Source organism: Mesocricetus auratus, unplaced genomic scaffold (assembly GCF_017639785.1).
Source record: "Mesocricetus auratus isolate SY011 unplaced genomic scaffold, BCM_Maur_2.0 Super-Scaffold_100676, whole genome shotgun sequence".
Lineage (NCBI taxonomy): Eukaryota > Metazoa > Chordata > Mammalia > Rodentia > Cricetidae > Mesocricetus > Mesocricetus auratus.
This window is the reverse complement of record NW_024429266.1, coordinates 83,318,194-83,342,191: the sequence shown is the minus strand read 5'-3', so window position 1 is coordinate 83,342,191 and position 23,998 is coordinate 83,318,194. Positions and strand designations below refer to the sequence as shown.

General features: G+C 44.2%; 1 protein-coding gene across 4 annotated transcripts in view; it reads left to right on the top strand.

Moving 5' to 3' along the window:
* The first annotated feature begins 1,021 nt into the window (after positions 1-1,021).
* The window catches only part of Cdkl4 (cyclin dependent kinase like 4), a 42,563-nt gene continuing 19,586 nt past the window's right edge, over positions 1,022-23,998 (top strand). Inside the window, exons 1-6 of one of the 4 annotated variants that reach the window (XM_040739005.1) lie at positions 1,022-1,336; positions 3,416-3,639; positions 8,158-8,276; positions 14,343-14,415; positions 17,664-17,754; positions 21,698-21,895. In XM_040739005.1, the coding sequence (XP_040594939.1) occupies positions 3,472-3,639; positions 8,158-8,276; positions 14,343-14,415; positions 17,664-17,754; positions 21,698-21,895 (649 nt within the window). In that variant the 5' untranslated portion in view covers positions 1,022-1,336; positions 3,416-3,471. Of the gene's footprint in view, positions 1,337-1,377; positions 1,494-3,415; positions 3,640-8,154; positions 8,277-14,342; positions 14,416-17,663; positions 17,755-21,697; positions 21,896-23,998 lie in introns of those variants that run through there. The other 3 variants (XM_005077233.4, XM_040739006.1, XM_040739004.1) reach the window with 3 other exon arrangements.

Below are 23,998 nucleotides of genomic sequence, written 5' to 3'. Positions count from 1 at the left end.
AGTACTTAGGATGTCAGTGTCTTCTTTAGCTATGTATCAAGTTCCAAGCCGGCAGCTTGAGAAACATGAGATCCCTTTAAAAAAAAAAAAAAAAAAAAAAGGAGAGGAGTCCAGTCATAGTGGCAAACACAGGCAGATTCCCCAGTTTGAGGCCAGCCTTTTGTACATTGCAAGCTTGAGGATAACCAGGACTGAATAGAGAGGCCCTGTGGCTGGAGATATGGCTCAGTGGATAGAGTGTTTTCCATGCAAATGTGAAGAGCTGAATTTGAATCCCTAGAACTCATGTAAAGCTGGGCTCAGGAGCAGCCATTTGTAATCCTAATGCTCTTGCGGCAATATTGAAGAGACAGGACAATCTCCCTAAATTCATGGGCCAGCCACTTTGTCACACACAAAAACAAACAAAGACCCTGCCTCAAGGTGAAAAGCAAGGAAGACACCCAAGGTCATGGTGCATGTACTCCCCCCTCTCGCTCCCCCCTTCCTCCCTCCTTCCCTCACTCCCTAACTCCCTCCCTTCCTCCCCCCATCTCAGGAGTCTAGTAAAAATGGAAATGGACCCACAGACTTGTACATAAAGTGACTTGGTACCCTGATGAGAAATATTTTCTAGCCTAAGGGCAGAAACCATACAAAAGTGTCTAGGTGTCAGTTTAGATGAATTTAGTGGAATTGTGTGTCTGGTCTTGAAAGAGGAGCAAGATGCAGGTGATCGCTGGTTTAATTTCATTTAAATTGTGATATTTGAGCATATTCATGAGGAAATGGGAGGTGAGGAGGAGACAGTGTGTGTGTGTGTGTGTGTGTGTGTGTATACGAATGATAGAGAATTGAAGCTTATGGTAGGTGTTTTGTGTGTGTGTCTTGATGTTCGGTTTATTCTGTGGGTAACGACTCAAATTCTCTTTCCTGAGGTGTAACACGTTTGTCTCCATGTCGCATTCAATGATGTTTGCTTCGCTTTCTTCTCCTTTGGGGTGACCAGCCTTATCCCCTGCTCTGAATCCTCCCTGGACTCTGGAGCATCGTTGCTAAGTTGCAACAATGGTGTTGATGAGCCACAGCCTCAGAACCTGACTCCAAACAGCACAAGGTAAAAAGAGCTAAGAGTGATGGATGACTAACTGAAGGCTGCCCTGGCAGGGAACGAACCGAGCCGAGAGAGTTCTGGATGGAAACCTTTGTCCAGAAGCTGCACGACCTGCGCGTCCCGGTTGTCCCGGCAACGCTGCTGTGGCTGGGTCTCTCGGGAGTTCTGCAGCAGACTGCGGGGCTAAGGGCCCCGGTGGCTGTAGACTGCCTCACCCTCGTCACCCTCGCCCGAGTCTTTGCCGTAAGTGTGGGTTCCTAGTCCGGGGATGACTGAGAGAAAGGTCTGTGGGGCTCCGGAGGCTCAGACAGGGCGCACCCCAGGGAGAGCCAGCCACTGGTAGGCGGTGGGGATGGCCAGGTACACGGAAGCACCTGTGCATCTACGGACCTCGAGTCAGGTGAGGAGGGAAAACAGGGTGGAAAGATGACTCTCCTCATCTAAAATGTAACAGGAAAGCGTTAAAAACAAACCAATCAACCAACTAATGCCTGGCTTTATGAATATTGAAGGGAAAGAACAGTTTCAAGGCTAGGGAAGACCACTTGGGGCCTGGGACTTAGTCTGTGAAACAGTCGTGGAAACGAACTTCCAAGTGTTCTTTTCTCCTACATTATTCTGTAAATCCTTACAGTAAGAAAATTCCATAGAAACGCTCTAAGGTTTAAAAATTCAGTCATCAGCCTTCTGCCTGTCTGTCCAGGCGTGTCCTTTTGCAATCGCTGGTGGTCCCTAGCCTGTTCCTGTCTTTGTAGACAGAACTCCATTAACTCAAGAGTTACTTTATAAATTCTGAAGTTGGCATGGAAGGTATACCATTTCAAGCTGAAGGTGACCAATAACTACGGAAAACATTTTCAACCAATAACTATATCCATTTAATCTTGCCCCAAATAGTGTACTACTAATAATCAACATGCTCTGTGGCTTTTGCTTTCAAAAAGAGAAAAAGAAGATTAGAAAATGAAACTATACTAAGACTTAAAAGCCTACCGCATGCCAGAGAATGGGGTATGGGTGGACGTCCAGGGCAAAGACTGGGGTGTGCATTGGAAGCTTCGTGTGTGTTCACAAAAGAGCCTGCCTTTGGGGACTGGGACATTTGAGTTGAACTGGGAAAAATGAAGAGGATTGAAAGAGGATCCTGAAGGATCAGACATTCCATACTGAGAAATAAGCAGAGGAGGCAGGCTGCAGGAGTTTGAGAAGAACCCGAGAGACCATAAAGAATAGGAAAGGTAAATCAGGGCGGCGTAGAAAGGATTGTGAGAAATCATGCCAAAGTTTGAAATTTATTCTGCGCCCTTTAGAGAAGAAAGCAGAAAGAGAACATAAGTGGGTAGAGGTCTTTCTTTTAAAGGGTCCTTTGCATGTGCGTGCAGACTACGTACTCATGGAACCCAGGGCTGACCAGGGCACTGCCTGAGTGCATTCTGCCAGGTGACAGGGGCAGGGCCTGAGTCCTTACACAATTTTCCTAGAAGTCACTGTGGATATGGAAGTATTGTGAAAGAATTGGACAAAAACTGGTCGCTCACGGCAGTACAAATAAAAGCTAAGAACAGGTGGATCAAGTTTAAAGGGCATTTGTCAGGCAAGTTTTGCAGCCTGGGTTACAACCTCAGGACTGGTAAGAGCAGATTGGCTCCCATGAGTTGTCCTCTGACCACACACACACACACACACACACACACACACACACACACACACACACACACACACACACACACACACACACACCTCACATGCATAGCTCATACACCACTTCCTACACACACATACACATTTCATTCATATCATAACCCAAACATGGGGTCCTAATTAGGAAAAGCTGCATTGTTCAGCAGCCACGGTTGTCTTTCTTCTGTCCACCAGGTGGAGGCATAGAGTTTCGTACGCTGTCTTGTTGCAAAATTCTTCCCCTTCGCTGTGGGGTTCTGGTGAGTTAGTTAGGAAGGCAAACACCATATTCAAGAGTATAAAAGTCCATCCCCTTGAACTGCACTTTAAAGTCTTGTATTTTAATCATTTCCTCCAGGATAATACAAACAATAGATTGGGTAAAGGTTCTTCCCCGATTTTTTTTTTTTCATTGAACTATGGTCAGCAAAGAGCCCTTATCAGAAATGACTCTACAGGCGGTGCAATAGTTGGGAGAATAGAGATCTGTGCTAACAAGTACCACTACAGTTCTCATTTCTGCTACACATAGCAAATTTGAGAGTGAACATAAACCGTTTGGCAACACGTGCAAACTGTCCATGTACAAACTATGAGAACAGTGGTGTAGTTTGATTGATAAGAGTCGTTCTTATTTTCTAGGTGCATCGCTGTACTTCAAGTCAATCACTACTCCAACTTAAGTCGCTTTAACTCAAATGGAAAAGTATGAGAAACTGGCTAAGATCGGAGAAGGGTCTTATGGGGTTGTATTCAAGTGCAGAAACAAGTCATCTGGACAAGTGGTAGCAATAAAAAAATTTGTAGAATCCGAAGATGATCCTGTTGTTAAGAAAATAGCGTTGAGAGAAATACGTATGCTGAAGGTAGGTCACGTGCTCCGCCCCCGCAAGGCATTGGTTGAACTGAGTACATAAGGCAACCGAGAATTTGTTTTTCAAGACAGGGTTTCTCTGTAGATTTAACGCCTGCTCCGTAGACGAGGCTGGCCTTGAACTCACAGAGATCTGCCTGCCTCTGCCCCCCCCGAGTACTGGGATCAAAGGCAGGCACCACCACTGCCCAGCTAAGACCAAGAATTTTAAAGTCAAATTTCTTTTCCACTGGACTTAAATTACCAGGGATCAGCAACTTTGGGAAATAGGGTTGAGCTCTGGCCTCTTTGATTTTATCTGATGTGTGTGAGCATAGCAGTCGGTGGTTAAAACATGGGAGTACTCCGTATTCCATACACTGCACCCTGATTGGGAAACATCCGCTCTGACCTAAGTGTCCTGACCCTGCTATTTACCAACCACCCTCCACTTGACCATCTTTTGGATATTACCCACACACAGTTTCCCAACCAACCAGCAAAGCTACATGAGCACATCCCAGCATAAATGGCCCCCCAGTATCCCTGTAGATGTCAACACAGATCTGCCTGAGCTATCACCCAGTCATGTACACGGTTTCTAACATTTTTTTCTTTTGTTGCCATTGCTTTTACTCTGACAAAATTCAATGTAGAAGTTCCATATGTTCTCAATGGAAATGTTTTCCTAGCTTAAAATTCTAACCGTTCTTAGAGCTATAAGACCTAGGGTGAGCTTCTCCAACATGAACACCTGTGGGAACCCCTGGGGGGGTCTCATTGAAATGCAGAGTCTGGAGGTGGGGGATTTGGAATGACTCTTGAAGTCCCTCATTTCTAACAGGCTTCCAGAGGTGGAAAAGCCACTAATACCGGAACACACATTTGAAAAGCACACAGCCAGCCTTCATTTTCTAAGTATCCCCTGTTATTTTAACTGAAATTTAAACTTGTAAAAGTGAAGAATAATGATATTATTTCTTCTTTTCAAATATCACGTGCAGTTTTCCCTGTATTGCACTGTTTTACTCAAAGAATTTAAAATTATTCCCTCTCACAATTGGCCAGCAGAGGGCACCAGTGAACCAGGAGACTCTGGTTATAATTGGTTTTTGCTTTTTTTTAATTTTACTTTTTTATTACATTTTTAAATTGGAAGCAAGCTTGCTTCACATGTCACTCCAAGCTTCCTCTCCCTCTCCCCTCTTGCACCCCCCTACCAGATGCCAGCCCCCCACCTTATCTCCATTCCCTTCCTCATAAGGGATATCCAGAGTCTGTCATTTCGTTCAGGGCAGGGCCTAGGCCCTCCCCCAAGAGTCCAGGCTGAGAGAGCATCCCTCATTGTGGTGCGGACACCCAAAGTCCATTTGTATGCCAGGGATAAATACTGATCTACTGCCCAGGACCCCATAGATTGTCCAGGCCTCCTCCCTGACTCTCACACTCAGGGGGTCTGGATAAATCCCATGCTGGTCTCTCAACCATCAGTCTGGGGTCCAAGAGCTCCCCCTTGTTTAGGTCAGCTGTTTCTGTGGGTTTCACCAGCCAAGTCTTGACCCCTTTGCTTATCACTCCTCCCTCTCTGTCACTGGGTTCCAGGGGTTCAGTTCAATGTTTAACTTGGGTGTCTGCCACTGAATGAAGGTTCTAGGATTCCATATAAGGTAGTCGTCAAACTCATTATCAGTGATGGGCATTTAAGGTAGCCTCTCCCCTATTCCTTAATTTGCCAGTTGGTGTCATCCTTGTAGATCTCTGGAAATTTCACTAGTGCCAGATCTCCCCTCAAACCTAGAATGACTCCCTCTATTATGGTATTTCTTATCCTGTTCTTCTCTATTCTTACCCCGACTTAACCTTCCCCCGCTGCTCCTCCATGACCCCCCCCCCTGCTCCCAATCAGCTCAGGAGAGCTTGCCTCATTCCCCTTCTCTGGCGGTACCATGCATACCTCTCCTAGGTTCCTTCCTGTTTCCCAGACTCTCTGGCAGTGGGATTGTAGGCTCCCCTGATCCACGTCTAAAACATTTGAGTTAAAACTGCCCTGATCTGAGGATGCCCTCAAAGGTGCAAATAGCCAAACGTCCTTCCCTCTGTGAGGCGTCTGACGGTGGCTCAGAGCTGCTTTCCTGCCTTTTGCGTCTGACGGTGGCTCAGAGCTGCCTTCCTGCCTTTTGCGTCTGACGGTGGCTCAGAGCTGCTTTCCTGCCTTTTGCGGTTGCTCCATTGCTAGCCTTGAATGCATCCCTTTTTAACTTCCCTCACTCTCCTCACACTTCCTGTTTCACTTTGGGCCATCACAGAGCGGGCTAAGGCAACTTCACTAGTCCAGTAGCAGCGGACCGCAGGCCTGCCCACGGACAGTTTGTCCTGGTTAAACTTGGGCACAGCGGGGGCGTGGAGCTGCAGGTCTGTGAATCCCTGGTCCTCCTGGCAGGAAAACTCTCCCGTTTCCAAACTGTGGTTTTGCTACAACACAAAGCAGCCTGTCTGTTGTGAAACGATCCCTGACACCCTTTGACCTTCGGCTCTTTCCACCAGGGGAGTAGACAGAATTCAAATTGATTTGGGGTTCCGGACACATTTCTCATGTGTCTCGTTTCCCTATCTATTGTTGGGTGATTTTGTTGTTGTTTTGCCGTGTGTGTGTGTGTGTGTGTGTGTGTGTGTGTGTGTGTGTGTGTGTGTGTGTGTGTTCAGGTGCCTAGTGAGGCCACAAGAGGGTATGGAATCCCCTGAAGCTGGAGTTACAAGCAGTGAGCTGTCTAACATGGGCGCCGGAAACTGAGCTCAAGTTGTCTGTGTGAGCAGGAAGCACTCTTAACCTCTGAGCCACCTTTCCAGCCCAGATTTTTTTTTTTTTGTAAATGGAGCCACACTTGCAGATAGTCATCTACAGATGTGCAATGCCAAGTTCTGAATGTGCCCAAAATTTTGTACTGGGCACTGAGCCTGCAAAATTAAACAGCTGTAATATTCAAAACACTGGCCTCTTTAAGTACCAGGCATACAAGTAGTGCACATTGGCACATACAGGCAAAACACTCACACACAGAAAACACTTTTAAAATTACGTGTATGTAATGTTATATTGCACAGAAAAACAAACAAGAAATAAAATATCAAAGACTACTTTCTGAACTATTTCCATGTGACAATAGAATTCAACATGGACAGCATTTGTACATCAGAGCAACCAGCCGAATCAAACAGCAGAGAAGAACGCGATGGAAAGAATACCTAAACACATCAACTTGGAGGGATGCCTGTGATACGAAGGGTAACAAAAATGAAAGAATAAGGATCCAGTATTGCAGAGAGCCAACACTGGAAACCAGACTGCATTTAAATCCAGCCAACATTTGTGTTAAGTCCATAGTAAAGGGGGACTGGAGAGATGGGCCCAGATTAAGAATACACACTGCTCTTGCAGACAACCCAAGTTTGATTCCCAGCACCCACATCAAGTGGCTCATAACTGCCTGTAATTCCAGCTCCAGGGGATTTGGTGCCCTCTTTGGACTCTTCAGGTACCTGCGCTCATGTGCATGCACATGCACAGGCACGCGTGTGCATGTGTGCCTGGGCGTGTGCATGCACATGTGTGCACACACACAATTAAAAAGAAAATAAAACTTTTTTTAGTCCATGATAATGTGTAAGGTATGTAGTCACTGATGATTTTATAGTCTTTTGCTTAATTATTCTTTTTCTTCAATTCTTCATTTATGTTATGACCTGTGTGTTCCTAGTTTTCATATGCTGCGCAGTGGTTTGATAGTAGTGCATTGTTTGCACTTTGCTATCACCGGAGGGTTTTAAACAGTTTAGTTACCATTGTTAGTGATTTGTTACAAAATCTTAAGTTTATCCCACCTTGAAGTTTCTGTGGCTCTAAGAGCCATTTATCTTATGAAGCACTGTAACAAAATTCTGTACAAGGGGCTGAAGAAATTAATTAGCCAATAAAGTGCCTCTTGTGCAAGCAAAAGGACTCCAGTTCAAATCCCCAGCTCCCATGTAAAATATTGTGCTCAGTGGCATGTGTCTATAACCCCAGTTCTGGGAAGGTAGAGACAGGAGGACACCTAGGGCTTTCTGGCCAGCCAGTCAGCTGAGTCAGGGTAAGTGACACATGTCAGTGAGAGACCCTGTATCAAAAATTAAAGGGAGAGGTGAGACAAGATGGCTCAGCAGGTAAAGATGCTTGCTGCCAAGCTTGACAACCTGAGTTCAATCCCTAGGACTTACTGGTAAGGAGAGAGACTCAATTCCCACATGCTGTCATCTGATCTCCACACATGTGACATTGCACATTCACGAGTGTGTGCATGCCCACGCACTCAGACACAATCAGTTAATTATTAGTATTAAAAAAAGTTAAAGGGGGGTGAAAATTAAAGAGGACATCTGATGTCAACCTCTAGCTTCCACATTGCGCCCCCTATAAGAAACTTCTGCCCAGAGACAGAATGATGAAAGGGGAAACACACCCACTCAACTGGGCGCTTCCAATCTTTTGCAGCAGTTGAAACACCCAAACCTTGTGAACCTCATCGAGGTGTTCAGAAGAAAGAGGAAGATGCATTTAGTTTTTGAGTACTGTGACCACACGCTGTTAAATGAGCTGGAGAGAAACCCGAACGGGTAAGTGATGGAGAAGCTGCCTTCTGCCCTATGTGCAGTCGACTATGGCAAATTTCAAATCCCAGCCCCAGTTTCCCTTCCCTTCCCACCTGGCCCCATCCTGTCCTCACCCCCCCATCACACCCCCCACCCTCCTCCCCGTCTAGCCTGATGCACCTGGCTACCACCCTCCAACTTCAGGTAAATGTCCTCAAAGGGCAATGGCTGCTAACTGAGATAAAGTATAACCAAGAGAACAAAAGAGGCTAAATCCCAGTGTCGCTTCAGAGGAAATCATCCTCCAGATCACCTGGCCTCAGAAAGGAGGCACCACAATTTAGCATGTGGAAATCTAGTCCTATAACTCACCTGTAAGTTAAAGTATAAAGGCACCTATTGGGGCTGGACAGATGGCTCAGCAGTTCAGAGCACTGGCTGTACTGGCAGAGGACCCAGGTATGGCTCCCAGCACCCACACAGTGGCTCACAAACATTGGAACTCTCGTTCCCGGGGACCAGATGCCCTCTTTTTTTTTTTCCTCCCTGTACATGTTGCACAGGCATACATGTAAACACACACATAAAACAAAATTTAAAAAGGGAAATTTTTAAAAAAGGAAAAAAGGCAGCTATAAATCTGACTAAGATGGTTAAAAGGTTTTATTGATATGAACATGTGTTTTTAGGTGGAAATACTACAAATGTATAGACATATTGCTTCATTTTTTGGGGTGGGGGCAAGGTTTCACTGTGTAACTCTATAGCTCTGGCTGTTCTGAAACTTACTCTGTAGACCAGGTGGCTTTGAATTCACAGAGATCCACCTGCCTCTGCCTCTCGAATGTTGGGATTAAAGGTGTGCCCAGCACCTCATCAATTTTTTTCCATAGCACAAAATTCTAATCAGAATGTGCTAATAGGATACTTTTTTCCTTTTTATTTAAATTAGAAACAATCTTATTTTATATACCAATTCCAGTTCCCTCTTCCTCCTATTCTCCCATGTCCCCCATACGATATTTTGTAAACTCAGAAAGTTAGAACAAATCAAGACTTTTTTTAAAGAAGGAAAAAGGGAACCTGGTAAACAATTTTTAAAAAATTCCACAAGTAAAGCAAAAAAAAATTCCATAATTTTCAATCTGACTAAGTTGGGTGCTGTGGTATGCTAGAGAGGCTGAGGCAGGAGGATTACAAGTTCAAGGGGAACCTGAGCAACTCAGTCAGGCCCCTGCCTCAAATGTCTGAAGACAGGTTGGGGATATAGCTCAGTGAGACAGAGCTTGTCCCTCATGTGCAAGGCACGGGGGCTCAATTAGAAGCCCACCCCCAAGCAAAACAGGTGTGCAGACCTCCTCCATCTGGAGAGAATGCGACTGTGTGGATCACTTGCCAGTATGTATGAATATTTTTAAAGTTGTTTTCATACTTCGGTCACAGAATTCCACTTAGAGAAATATATATCATGGGATTATTCAGTGTAAAGATACACATACAAATATTTAAACGTCATTACGCAGAACGGGGGCTGACCTAGTTTTCCAACAGTAAAGAATTGGCGAGTCAAGACATGAGTATCCCCTGGGAAGTCCATATGTGTGCTTGGATATGTCTTCCTTCTCTTTCCCGTAACCCCATGTAGAAGGTTAGGAGTAGACGTGCATGCCTGTCATCTTGGTGCTGGGAAACTTGAGACACGGAGATCCCTGGAACTGGCCGGCGACTGTAGCCAAATCAGTGAGTTCCAGGTTCTGTGAGGTACCCAGTCTCAGAAATTATATAGGACTGGAGAGGTAGTAGGCTGAAAGATGGCTCAGCCATTAAGAACGTGTATGGCTCTTCCAGCAGACATGTCAGGTGGCTCATAACAGCCTGTAACTCCAGTTCCAGGGGCTCTGACAACTCTAGTCTCTATGGGCATCCACCAGTGCACATGCATACAGATACCATCTTAGTTAGGCTTCCATTGCTGTGAAAAGCAACTTGGGGAGGAAAGGGTGTATTCAGCTTATATTTCCACATCACTGTTTATCACCAAAGGAAGTCAAGACAAGAACTCAAACAGGCCAGGAACCTGGAAGCAGGGGCTGGTGCAGAGGCCATGGAGGGGAACTGCTTACTGACTTGCTCCTCATGCAAGCTCAAGCTGCTTTCTTATAGAACCCAGGACCAGCAGCCCAGGGGTGGCACCACCCACAATGGGATAGGCCCTCTCTTAGTGCTCACTATTTAAGCAAATGCCTCATAGCTGGATCCTATGGAGGCATTTCCTCAACTGAAGCTCCTTCTTGTGTCAAGTTGACATAAAACCAATCAGTACAGACATGTACACATAAAAATTGAATAAAAAACTGAACGGTGGTGGCACATGCCTTTAATCCCAGTCCTAGGGAGGTATAGGCACACAGATCTCTGAGTTCGAGGCCAGCCTGGGCTACAGGATAGCTAGGACTGTTACACAGAGAAATCCTGTCTTGAGAAAAAAGGATATTTGATGGGAATGTCCTTCTGTGTATATGTTTCTGTCATTGGTTGATGAATAAAATACTGTTTGACCAATGGAGGTAGGAAGATAGGCAGGACTAAGAGATGAGGAAAATTCTGGGAAAATTAGGCAGAGAGGCACCAAAAAGAGATGCCATGTGGCTGCCAAAGGAGAAACAGTTCCAGACATTCTTTGGTAAGCCAAGACCATGTAAATATACATAGATTTATAGAAATTGGTTAATAATTAAGACAGAGCTAGCCAATAGTTATATAATTAATATAAATCTCCGTGTGCTTATTTGAAGCTGAGAAGGGCAGCAGGACCTGGTGGGACAAGTAAAACTCCAACAACAGATATTTTATTAAAATTTAAGTATAAAGTTTAAGTATAAAAGATTGAAAATAAAAAGCCAGGCATTGGTGGCACATGCCTTTAATCCCAGCACTCGGGAGGCAGAGGCAGGTGAATCTCTGTGAGTTCGAGGCCAGCCTGGTCTACAGAGCGAGTTCTAGGACAGCCTCCAAAACAATACAGAGAAACCCTGTCTCAAAAAACAAAAAAAGATTGAAAATAAAATAAATTTGTTTTTGGTCTTTTGAGACAGGGTTTCTCTGTAGCTTGTCCTAGAACTCACTATGTAGACCAGGTGGGCCTTGAACTCACAGAGATCTGCCTGTGTCTGCTTCCTGAGTGCTGGGATTAAAGGCACCACTGCCCAGCTCAATCTTTAAAAAAAAAAAAAAAGAATTAGGTGGACAGAAGAAGATCCTAGGAAAGCAACCTCTGGCCTCCAACAGGTGCGCATCATGTACACATATGTATGCAAATGCACAGACACATATATCACACACTCTTGCACAAGTGAATTATGAGGTCAGCATCATCTTCAGGTGACCAAGGCTGCAGTTTCTGAGCTGGGTAGCTCAAGTCGTTTGGACATGATGCCCATTTAGCCTTGAATTGAGCCAACTGCTTTAAGCTTTTCAACATTTCGTTTGGTATTTGTGTTTACACTAGACCTCCGTATAATATCAAACACCACGTATTGACTGATTTCTGCTGAGGGTTTTCTTTCACTCTGCAGTGCTTTGGAAACTGCCGCCTATGGCAGAAAGGCTTTGGTGTGCTCTCCCAAGCACCGTCCAACTGTCCATCTGCAGATCCATCTCCTCTCTGAGGTCAATGCCATTCATCCCTAGTGGATGCTGACTCTGCCAGCAGTGGACTCTACCTCCTTAGAATCTGAGCTAACTGGACAGAGGCGTGACACTCCAGTAAGAAGTCTTTGTATATCCTCTTTGACAAGTGATGCCCCCATGGAATTAGCTCTGCTAGGTTTTGTTGTTGTTGTTGTTAGCAAGGTCAGCAGTCAGGTTTCTGACCATTTCTGAACCCTTACACCTGGCTTGCTTCCCAGTTTCCTTCTCCTGGAGTCTTTGGGTGCCTCCCCAGTGTCCTGTGTCTGTTGGTACAGCCACCTAGTACCTGTGGCCATCTCTTCCCGAGGGCTGGAGCCCTCCCTCCCCTCCACCACATTCACCCTTTCCTGGGCTGCTTTCTAATTCATTTCCCTATACTCACTTCACTCCTTAGAAAGCCGCTGTCTGCACTGTGTCACATCTTGCTCGATTCCTTTTGATGGCTTTGGATTTGGAGCAAGGTCCTTGTTCCAGAAGGTTTTGTGGACTCTATGGCTTCTTGCTTCAACCTTATATTCCTCCACACTTCTAGTTCTTTCTCTCCCAGGAACATCTACTTTTGGGACCTCTGATCACCACGCCGGGGTTGTAGTCATGTCTACTGGCTTCGTTTGGCCTCAGACCTTTATCTCCTGATCACAAGTGGATGTTAAGCCCAGGCGCTTTGGTCATAGCTTTCTCATGAATTTAAGGGTGTTACTCTATTTTCATACAGGCAGAAAGGAAGCTTCCAGAACTCTCTAAGGTTATAAACTTTTATAAAAGTAGGAAGTAGGCTATGGTTGCCTTTGTACTTCATAAAAAAGAAATGCTGTTATCTCAGCTTTGGCTAGGGAAAGGTGGACAAGGGTAAAATTATAATAAAACTCAGTGCAGGAAGCAGAAATAGATACTTTATATGAAGAAGGATTTATATTAAAATAAGGTCTCTCATAATTTTAATAATTATAACTGGAGTCAAAGGTTGCCACCAGATACCTGACTGTCAAGGGCATATTACTATAATCATGACCTAAGATAAGGAACTGCTCTAGGAAAAATCAATCCCTATGTTCATTTTTCTGGATAGACCAGCCTTACATGGCAGTACCTTGTCATTAGGACCAGCCATAACTGGTGACCAGAGTTCAAGCCCCGGGATCCACATAGTGGAAGGAGAGAGCTCTCTCCTCCAAGTTGTCTCCATGCCTACTTAAATATGTACACACATGCACTTCTAAGTAGCTTAAAATATAATTTAAAGTCTTACATATAAAGTTACACTTTTGTGTCTCTGGTTTTAAAAATAGCAGAGTTGGAAAGATGAGCGACGCACCAAGATAAAGTTCTGTAACAGAGCAGTGTAAACTGAGCAAGCAAATGCTAAGAACGTAGAGACCAGTTCTAGCAACCTGATTACATACAGCGGCCACAAACAGAAAAAGACAAAGTAGGAGGGGTGTATGTTAGAAAGAAATATTTGCTTTTGCTAGTGGTTTCATTTTTCTCAGAGTCTCATTCTGAAGTCCAAGTTGGCCTTGAAGTTGTTGGTGATCCTCCAGCCTCAGCTTGCTGAGTGTTGGGATTACCACTGCGGGCTGCCATACCTAGCTGTTTGTTTTCTTATGTAGCCCAAACTGGCTTCAAACTAGTGCTTCTCCTGCCTAAGCCTCTTGAGTGCTGGGGTTAAAGGGTTGTGCCATGAGAACAGGCTTCAAATATGTTTATTTGTTTGGTTTTAACAGGGCAGCAGGCTGGGGAAATGGCTCTATGGATAAAACACTTGCTCCACAAATGTGAGGACTTGAGTTCTCAGAATCCACATAAAACAAGACCCAGTAATGTGTACCCATAAACCCAGCACTCACAAGGCAAAACAAGAGGCAGAGACAAGAGACTGTGGAAGCTCCGGGGGCCAGCTAGCCTAGCACATGCAGTGACAAAAAGAACAGACCCTGCCTCAAAGTAGAAGGTGACGGCCACCACTTTGACCTCCACATGTGTACATGTGTCCACTCACATACATGAACATAGACAAACACATAATTTTTATGTATACACAAAGACTTTATAAGAAGCACAGGTGGAGAGATGGCTCAGTGGTTACGAGCACAGGCTGCTCTTCCAGAGGACCTGGGCTTGATTCCCAGAATCCACATGGCTGCACATAACCAACTGTAATATCAATCCCAGGGAACCTCAAACCCTCTTCTGGCCTCCAAGGGTACCAGGCATGCATGTGGTGCATAAACATACAAGCAGGCAGACCATGTAGATCATTTTTAAAGCAATTCCACCTGCTCCCCCCAGTGCGCTGTGCTCTTTGACTGCTTTGAACCCATCTGCCCACTTGTTCCCAGCCCTTGCCTCTGGGACCCCATCCCAGGAGTTTTCATTTCTACACTTGTTCTTTTCCTCCAGTGTTCCTGATGGAGTCATCAAAAGCGTGCTGTGGCAAACCCTTCAAGCCCTTAACTTCTGCCACAAACATAATGTAAGTAGCACCTTCTAATGCTAGGAAGTTCTCCATAATAACTCTTCTGACAGAAAGAAAGAGCCAGGCAACTAAGATCAAAGCAAGTCCTATGTGAGGAAAGGCAGATTATCACTTGCAGTCCTTCTCCTGTTTCCATGACAATTAAGCTACTGATAGCTTGTGAATTCAAAGTTTGTGTGGGCTTAGTGTTTCCTTCCATTACAGAATTAATGATTACAAGATTGTTTAAATTGGGCTAAAATAATTGTCCATCTTCTCTCTATAGCCTGACCATCATGACATTCGATTGGGTTTTGTAGTTACTGTAGTGTTCTTACTTAAGTTCTTAAGATGTATTACATTCACTTATGATGTGGAATATTTGTTTAATGATGAAAAGATTTGATGCATTCTTTTATGTTGCATTTGTTTAACTCTGTAAAGCTGTGTTCCTTTGCCCGTCTAAAACACCTGATTGGTCTAGTAAAGAACTGGGCAGCCTATAGCTAGCAGGAGAGAGAAATAGGAGACATCGGGCTCAGGAGAAGAGGAGGAGTGAGAAAAAGAGGAAAGGAGGACACCAGGGGCCAGCTACCCAACCATACAACCAACCATGGAGTAAGAAGGGAAGAAAGACATATAGAAAGAAAGAAAGGCAAAAAAGCCCAAAGGCAAAAAGTAGAAGAGAATTGGGCTAATAGAAGTTAGAAAAGCTGGCTAGAAACAAGTCAAGCTAAGGGCATGAAAGGGGTAAACTAAACTCAAAGGCTTTACTTCTAATAATTTAGAAATAAAGGGACCAGACCCTGATTCAGCCCCCTGCTTTAGTAGCTATGACAGGCTACAGAAAAGACAGGTAGGCCTCTGACACAAGGAAACTCCAGATCCTCTGGCCTCCCAGAGCCTAGGGCCAAAATTGAACACAAAGAAACTGCAGAATGTCACCCCTCCAGCCTCCTAGATACTTGGTTTCTGGGAACTGTTTGGTCGCAAAAGAAACTCCAGGGGAAACCAAAACCTCGCCTATAGTCTCAAGAATATAGTTCTGAAAACTATTGATATCTATGAACAACAGGCCACTTGCAAGTAACAAAACTATTCCATAGAAACCACAGAATGTTCCCTTTTAGCACTGACAAATAAAAATTATTGGTACACAGGTATTTCATACCAAAATATGACTTTGAGAAATTCTCCTAATTGTTCCCAAATGTCAACCAATCAGAAACCAACCCATACCTACAGATGTAATTCACTCCCTCTGGGACAGCTAGCCAGACGGGGTATCTGTCATGGGTGGATGAACAATTAAAACCTTGCTTTTACGGTTTTAGTGAGTCTGTCTTCCTGGTGGTCTCTGGGAACTTTGCAACTTGGTCACAACAGGCCAGGCATTCATAAGTAGGAGTAAGTCTCCATATATTTATTTGGGAGCTAGGTGGCCGGGCATCCAAAGAGTAAAATAAAACCAACTACACTGTAGGATTTAGGGGTTGGTTTTGGGAGAGGGTGTGTGTGTTCATGTACAAAAGTTCAAGCCACAGCAAGACATTGTCTTTCCCTGTTGTGTTTTGCCTTATTTCCTTGAGATCAGAAGGCTGCAGTTTTCATTAGACTAGCCCATCAGCAATCTCTTGGGTTCTTCCTATCTTCACCCCAGTACTGGTATTATAGGTGTAGACAGCTGTACCTTGCTTTTTATGTAGGTTCTGGTAATCCCAACCCAGGTGGGTCTCAATGTTTGCAGGGCAAGCACTCTAACCCACTGAGCTATTGTACCAGTTCCAGGGTTAGTTTCTTGTTTTTATTGCTGTTTTTAGATAACAGTGTTGATGTGTAGACTCACATGCTTCTTATTTTATCAACATCATGAGATGTATAATGTCGGGTAATCCTGACCTTAGTGATGGTGATCCTGATTGGTAGGCTCAGGGGTTACTAGTTTGATAGCCACCCCTCCCCCACTGCCCCCAATTTCAGTTTCCTTGTTTCATCTTTATACCTGATGGTTTCCACATTCTTGCTTGAATCCAGAATTCATTAAGATTATGAAATGATCATTTTCGAAAGGCATCATTGCTTCTGCATTTTCATTGGGATTGCAGCCCAATATAGTGGTGGTATACACCTGTAATTGCAGTTCTCAGAATGCCAAGGCAGGAGGATAATGAGTTGGAAGAGGACAGCCTTGGTTATATCATGAGATCCTGTCTCAGAAATAGCCTATCAATAATAACACTGGAATTGCATAGATAGAGTAGATTACCCTTGTGGACTCTGACTACTGTAAAATATAGGAAGACAAGTATGGGCTGGGGGTTACAGCTTATTGGTAGAACACTTGCCTAGCATGCCCAAGGCTCAGGATTCAATCACCAATGCTGCAAATAAATAGTCATTTAAGACTGGGGAGATAGCGCACTGGTAGAATGCTTGATTAATATGCCAAAGCACCCCCTAGTTTCAATTCCCTGAACTGCAAAAACTAAGCAAATGAAAATAAGGCAAATACATAATGCCTTCCTTCATGTGGCACTGTTCACAGTGATGAGTGCATATGGGGCGGCCAGAGAACGGTTCTGTGAGGCTGATTCTCCCCCTCTACCTTCACATGGGTTCCCAGGATTGAACCTAGGTTGCCAGGCTTGCCAAGTAAGTTCCTTTACCTGCTGCACATTCTCAGTGGCAGGAGGGGGGTAATTTCTAGACAAATTTAACTCCCCCAAGATGAAAATCTCTTTCAAATATGCTAATTTTCTCATGCTCCTCTGTTAGCATCTTAATGTTGTTGAGTTGTTGTTGTTTTTTTTCCAACCTCTCAAATCTGCATTATCCAACCTGAATTGTGGGCCATCAATAGCAACGATTCTTGGTAAAGGCACTTGGAGTGTCTTATTGTTTACATATGTCCATCTTCTATTACAGTTCAAATAGGAACAGTAGAAAGTGAACAAACTCACCGGATTGTGTGTGTTTCTTTCTTCAAAAGATCCAGGCAGACACAGTTTCCATGTGTAACAATTGCAGTTTTAATATCTTTGATGGTATCCTGACATTTAGGTAAAATTTTGTCTTTTATTTGGTGAGATTCATACATGAAAATGGACAATTTAAATTTTTCTAGGAAAATGAAGATCTTTCGTTTTTCAGTTGTGAGCTATGAAGCTTTTGTACAACTGTAAACTATCCATCATTTAAACTAATAAGTATTGTTGATTCTTTGTCATTATGGTGGCTCAGTTAATTAAGCAAATATTATCTTACAGTGTATTCATCGGGATGTGAAACCTGAAAACATCCTAATAACCAAGCAAGGAATGATTAAGATTTGTGACTTTGGATTCGCACGGATTCTGAGTAAGCACATTTCTTTTTCCTGCTTCATCTAACTCAGATGACAAGAAATTGATGTCATTTGTGTTCTTACCTATGATAATGGATAGATGCTAAATGTCTTGCTATTCAAAGAGGAAAAAAAGTCTCATGTTAGCCTCTCAGTCAATGGATAATTCAGCTTTTCTCCGTTCAGCTTGAATTTATTGGATGGCATCTTTGTGCACTTGGCCCCAAAGGAGTGGAAACGAATCATAAGATGCATTTCTGCTCTGCAGGCACTTATAACCCACAGTAAATGAGATGAAAGAATAAGACAAGATTGCTGGGCAGAAAGTACTAAAGGGAAGGAGAGGAGGGTTCCCCAGGGAGAGATAGCAATGTGGGCTTGAGTGATTGGAAAAGCTCCATGGAGCTGGTAAGACTGTAAGAGTCAGCTGGAAATTAAAGAGCCACCATGATTTAGAGACAGTGCTAAGAAAAAGGATAGTGTCCCCAGGCATCCAGGGGCCAAAGGGTTGAGGGATAGATAACTATTTCTCTCCAAGTATAGAGTGTGAGAGCAACAGGATCCTGTGTTAGCAACATGCACCTTACTGCGGGGATGGGGGTATGAGCATCCTCTGCATCCCAGTGGTACCCAGAAGTGACTGAAAATGTTGAAGGTTTGAAAGAAAACTGGCCTAGTGCCCATGAGGCTACTGTCCTTGGTGGTGCAAAACAATAGGACATGGATGATAACTGATCCCTGTAGTGGCTGAAAAGAGATACTGACAAACCAAGATGCTCCTAAGCCATAGACTCTGTAATAAGAGTTCATCTTGTGGGATAGAAGATTCCAGTTAGAAGTGACGATCACAGAATTGTCAGTGACACTAGGAAATGTTGTAAGACTGGAGAGATGGCTCAGTGTAAAGCACTCGCCCTGCAAATCTGAGAACTAGAATTTGAATTTCCAGAAGCCACATAAAAGTTGGACACACAGCACACATTTGTAATCCTAGTGTCCCTAGGATGAGATGAGAGACTAAGATGGGAAAAGCCCCAGAAACTCACAGTCACATAGCCTTGAGGATGCTGCAGAAAACCAGAGACTGCCTCAAGCCAGGAAGGTAAGGACCAATACCTGAAGTCGTCCCTTTGACCTGCACACGTATGAGCACACGGACACACGAGTGCACATACACAGCCTTCAAATGCTCATACACACATTCTAAATATAAAAAGAAAACATTCAGGACACTGTAAGCAAGAAAGCAAGCTAAACTTATACAGGCAATGTGAGTACAATTACACAGGAAATGCAAAGGAAAAGGGGCTGGGGCCCTGGGCTCAAATAGTAGAGTGCTTGTTTAGCACACAGGAAGCCCTGTATACACCGGGCTCAAAGGAACACAGTTGTAGACACAGCACTTTAGGAGGTAGAGATGGGATCATCAGAAGTTCAAGGTCATCGTGACTACATAAGGAGTTTGAGCCAGTCCAGGCTACGCAAGACCTTGTCTCAAAAAAAATTATATATTTTTATGAAAGAGTCATGGATAGTCAAAGTTGTTTTCTGTTCTAGCTGTTGATTGATGAGCTGCAACCCCTGGATTCTTTTGTGGTGATCAAGCTGCAGTTTGTGTGTTGCTTACTCAGGAAAATTGCCATCCCAGTTTAATAATGCACCTATATGTCCAATACTTGGCAGATAAAGCAGGATGAACCGGACTTTAAGGGCAGCCTTAAAGTCAATTAAGCCTTGTCTCAAGCTGAGAACTGGCACACACTTTTAATCCTGAGTTTAAGGGGCTGAAGCAGAAAACTCTATATGAGTTTGAGACCAGCTAGGGCTCCATAGGGAGTCCCTGTCTCAAACAAACAAAACACACAAATGCTTGACTTGGTGGCATACACCATTAACCCCATCACTTGGAGACAGAGACAGTTAGAGACCACCCTGGTCTACTTAGAGAGTTCTAGGACAGACAGGGCTACAAGAAGGCACCCTGTCTCGAAATAAAAGTAAAACAACAAAGGCATTTATTTAGTGTGTGTGCACCCCACAGAGCCCTTGTGTAGGTTAGAGAATGACTTGCCAGAGTGGGTTCTCTCCTACCACCAAGTAGTTACCAAGGATGAAATGCAGATGGTTAAGGTTGGTGGCAAACACCTTTACCTAGTGAGCCATCTCACTGGCCCCAGACCTCTTTTTAAAGAGAATGAAGCCTCTGCAAGCCACTATTTTACCAGTTTTTCTTTGTCCGTGGTACATTTGTGGACTTGATCCAAGAACTCACATGACTCTTGTCCCTAAAGGCCCATTAGAATTGTTTCATTGACTTCCCTCCAGTCTCTGAGGGAGAAGAACTGAGACTCTCATAACCTTCTGGCTCACATAGCATCATGGGATTGGATTCCACCCACGTGACCATAGGCAGTGCAACTCTCAGGCAGAAGGACATGTCCGACGGGAAAGGTTTCAACTAGATCTCCATCATCTGCCTGTCATACAGGCATGACTCACGGCACAAGGAGTCAAACCAAGTTGTCTGAATAGTACTGAGAAAGGAACAAGGATAGGAAAAGGCAGTGTGGGCAACCATCCAGGACTGAAGTGATCTCTAGGGCTGCCAGAGTGAACAGCCATAACCCATGAGGCTTAAGGCCTTAGAAGGTGATCTCTCCTGCTCCTGGAGGCGTCAGGGGAGGCTTCCCGCATCCCAGGATGTACTGTTTGTCACCTGGCAGCCATTTCCTTGGGCATCAACTCTAACTCACATACCTGCCTCACTGTGTCCCTGCAGGGTCACCTTGTAATAAAGCCAGTCCTTGGACTGGGGTTATTGCTCAAATAGCTAGGTGGTTACTGTACAACCATGGGGACCTGAGTTCAATCCCCAGAATCCACATTTAAAAAATTCTAGGTATTATGTTGTGCTTGTTTGTGATCTGTGTGCTGGGGAGGCAGAGACAGGCAGATCCCTGAGGCTCTGCAGGCCAGCCAGCCTACACACAGGTTGGGAAATTCCAGGTAAAAGTGAGAATCTGTCTCAAACCAAGGTAAGAGTTAGGCATGTGGCTTGGATGCTAAAGCACCTGCATGAAATGCTACACAAACCGTGGATGTTGTTCACCACTCACCTCTATACTTAGAAGGTAGAGGCAGGGGCATTAGGGGTCCAAGGACAACACAGGAAACAGACGCTGTGTTAAAAAGGGTGGTGGTGGAGGGGAACAGTGGTCTGAGGAATGACAACTAAGGCAGATCCGTGGCGCGCTCTCTCACTGTCTCTCTGTCTGTCTCCCTGTGTCTGTCTGTCTCTGTGTCGGTCTCTGTATCTCTCTCTATTTATCTCTCTGTCTCTCTCTCTGTCTTTGTCTCTCTGTCTCTCTCTGTCTCTGTCTCTGTCTCTGTCTCTCTCTCTCTCTCTCTCTCACACACACACACACACACACACACACACACACACACACACGCACACACACACACACACACACACGCAGCAGCAGCAGCAGCAGCAGCAGTCCCTGAATTCAGGGCCTGTCTCACTGTAATTCAACAACATCTGAAATGCCCCTATTTAAACTGGGACTTCAAATCTATGTTTTGGGGGGTTTTGTTGTCATTTTGGTTTTTTTTTTTGTATTTTGTTTTGTTTGGAGTTTGGAGGATACAGTTTAGTTAACAACAAGCACTGTGCTGATAAGAAATGGAAACAAGTGAGATCTGGCTTAGACTTGGGTGACAGGACAGGAATTCTCACACCAGTCTGGGATGATTCCTCATGTTTTCCTGCTAGGGTACACTCAGTATTCACTGGGGCCCTGGCTCAGTGAGCATCTTACTACTCAGTGTCCTCGCTGAGAGCCACAGAAGCCATTTGACTGAACTTCTGTCCCAGCTGCTGGGGGAGTATGGGTCAGAGACGCTAGGTCAGAGGATGATGATGTCATCTTACCTGCCTGATGTTCTCCCTCTCAGTTCCAGGAGATGCCTACACAGACTACGTTGCCACCAGGTGGTACCGAGCCCCTGAACTTCTCGTGGGAGACACAAAGTATGGTTCCTCTGTGGACGTGTGGGCTGTCGGCTGTGTCTTTGCAGAGCTCCTGACAGGTCAGCCACTCTGGCCAGGAAAATCAGATGTGGACCAACTTTACTTGATCATCAGGACTCTGGGTATGAATTGCATTTTGTGGTCCACATGTTATAGCACCCATATGATAGATAATATAATGAAAGCAAGAAGTCCATTGCTTCTCTAAGGCTCTGGGGGGAAGATCTCTGGTGTCTTGGTTGTAGTCAAAGCCCAATCCTGTCTGAACACACAGTGCCAGCAATGAGTCTACAGAGGCCCTGCCAAGAAAATCCAATAAGGCTGATATTATTGCCTGATCTAAGCAGTAGTCAACATTTAAGGTGATATCCATCTGTATAATACATTAAAAGTTATAAATTCTTAGTTTTAAGAAAAAAAACTTGTGATCTGAACACCTCTGGCCCTGCACTCATATGAATAATCCCTACCCCCAGACATATACATAAGTAAAATAAAGTAACTCTTTTTTTCCAAATTAATCTTTTATTTTCTTAATATGTTTTTAATTGAAATAGAATTACATTTCCCCTTCTCTTTTTTCCCTCCAGCCTCTCCCATTTTCCCTCCAATCCTTCTGATGCTTTCCCACTCTCAAGTTCATGACCTCATTTTCTTTATTATTGTTACATATATATGTATTTATATATGTATACATATATATATAAAGCTTACTGAGTCCATTTTTATTATTCGTGTGTATATGATTTTTGTGGCTAGCTAGTCTGCCACCAATAAGGGGATCATCCCTGAAGAGGCTAATTCTCCTTCTCTCAGTTGCCTGTAGTTCTTCATTGGGAGTGGGACCCCTTGAAAACTCCCCCTTCCACATTAGTATATCTGCTGATATTGCTGTTGTTTTTACCAGTCCTGGTTATGCAGTCGTTTCTAGGAGAGACTGTTTCTCTGCAGACTTCCTGGTGTTCTGGCTCTTACAATTTTTCCACCTCTCTCCTTGATGTTTCCTGAACCATAGATGTAGGAGCTGTGCTGTAGATGTTTTCATTGTGGTAGGCTCCTCATGGCCTGTGGATCTCTGCATGGTGTCTAATTGCGGTTTTCTCTGATGGTCTATATTTGCAGGAAAGAGAGGCTTTTTGGGTGAGGGGTTGTAGCAGTTACCTGTGGGTATAAGTATAAGATTTGGAATGTAGTAAGGAATTGCTTGTCTAGAAAAGCAGCTGTAATACATTCTTTTCTAAGGCCTATGACCGCACTAGGCTAGGGAAGCTGGTTAGGTTTCCAGTACCAGACAAGACATCAAGTCCAATCAGACAGTTGTTGGTTGCCACCAACATGAAGATACCACTATTTCACCTTTGTGCATCTCCTGCTATGCTGCTCATTGCCCTGGTTATAAGTGCTACAGCTGGTCAGGAGTACTTAGTTTCTTCTCTTCCTTGACTGCTTGTGTAGTATTCTATATAAGTAAAATATAAATAACAAAATAACTAGAGAACATGTTAAGGAATTCATATCTTTGAGGGGAGGTTTGAATTTTTTTGTTCTGTTGTTTTTGTTGTTTTACTTTGTTTTCAAGACAGGGTCTCAGTATATAGTCCTGGCTGCCTTAGAACTCACTCTGTAGACCAGCCTGGCCTTGACCTCACAGAGATCTACTTGCCTCTGCCTCCCCAATACAGAAATTAAAGGCACAAGTTACCACTTCCCAGCAGGAATTTATGTTTTCATTTAAAGACTTATTTAAAATTTTTTCCAGGAGTGGTAGCTTATGCCTTTAATCCCAGAACTCAGGAGGCAGAGGCAGGAGAATTTCTGTGAGTTAGAGGCCTCGTCTCTGTGAGTTCCAGGACACACAGGGCACCCTATGTCAAAAAACAAAAATCAACAACAAGAGTTGTTATTTATTTATTTATTTATTTGTGTGTGTCTGAGAGAGAGAGAGAGAGAGAGAGAGAGAGGGAGGGAGGAAGGGAGAGAGAGAGAGAGAGAGAGAGAGAGAGAGAGAGAGAGAGAGAGAGAGAGAGAGAGAGAGAGAGAGAGAGAGAGAGAGAGATGCTGGAGATAGAACCCATTGCCTCTCATGTGTGCTAAGGAGGCCTTCTGCCACTGAACTCTCCACCAGCCCACTTGGGAGCCTGTCTCTCGAGCTTTGGATTCTGTGTCATTCTTGACAGTCAGAAATTGTAGTCTTCCTCCCATGATTGGAAGGGGATCTAACCCAG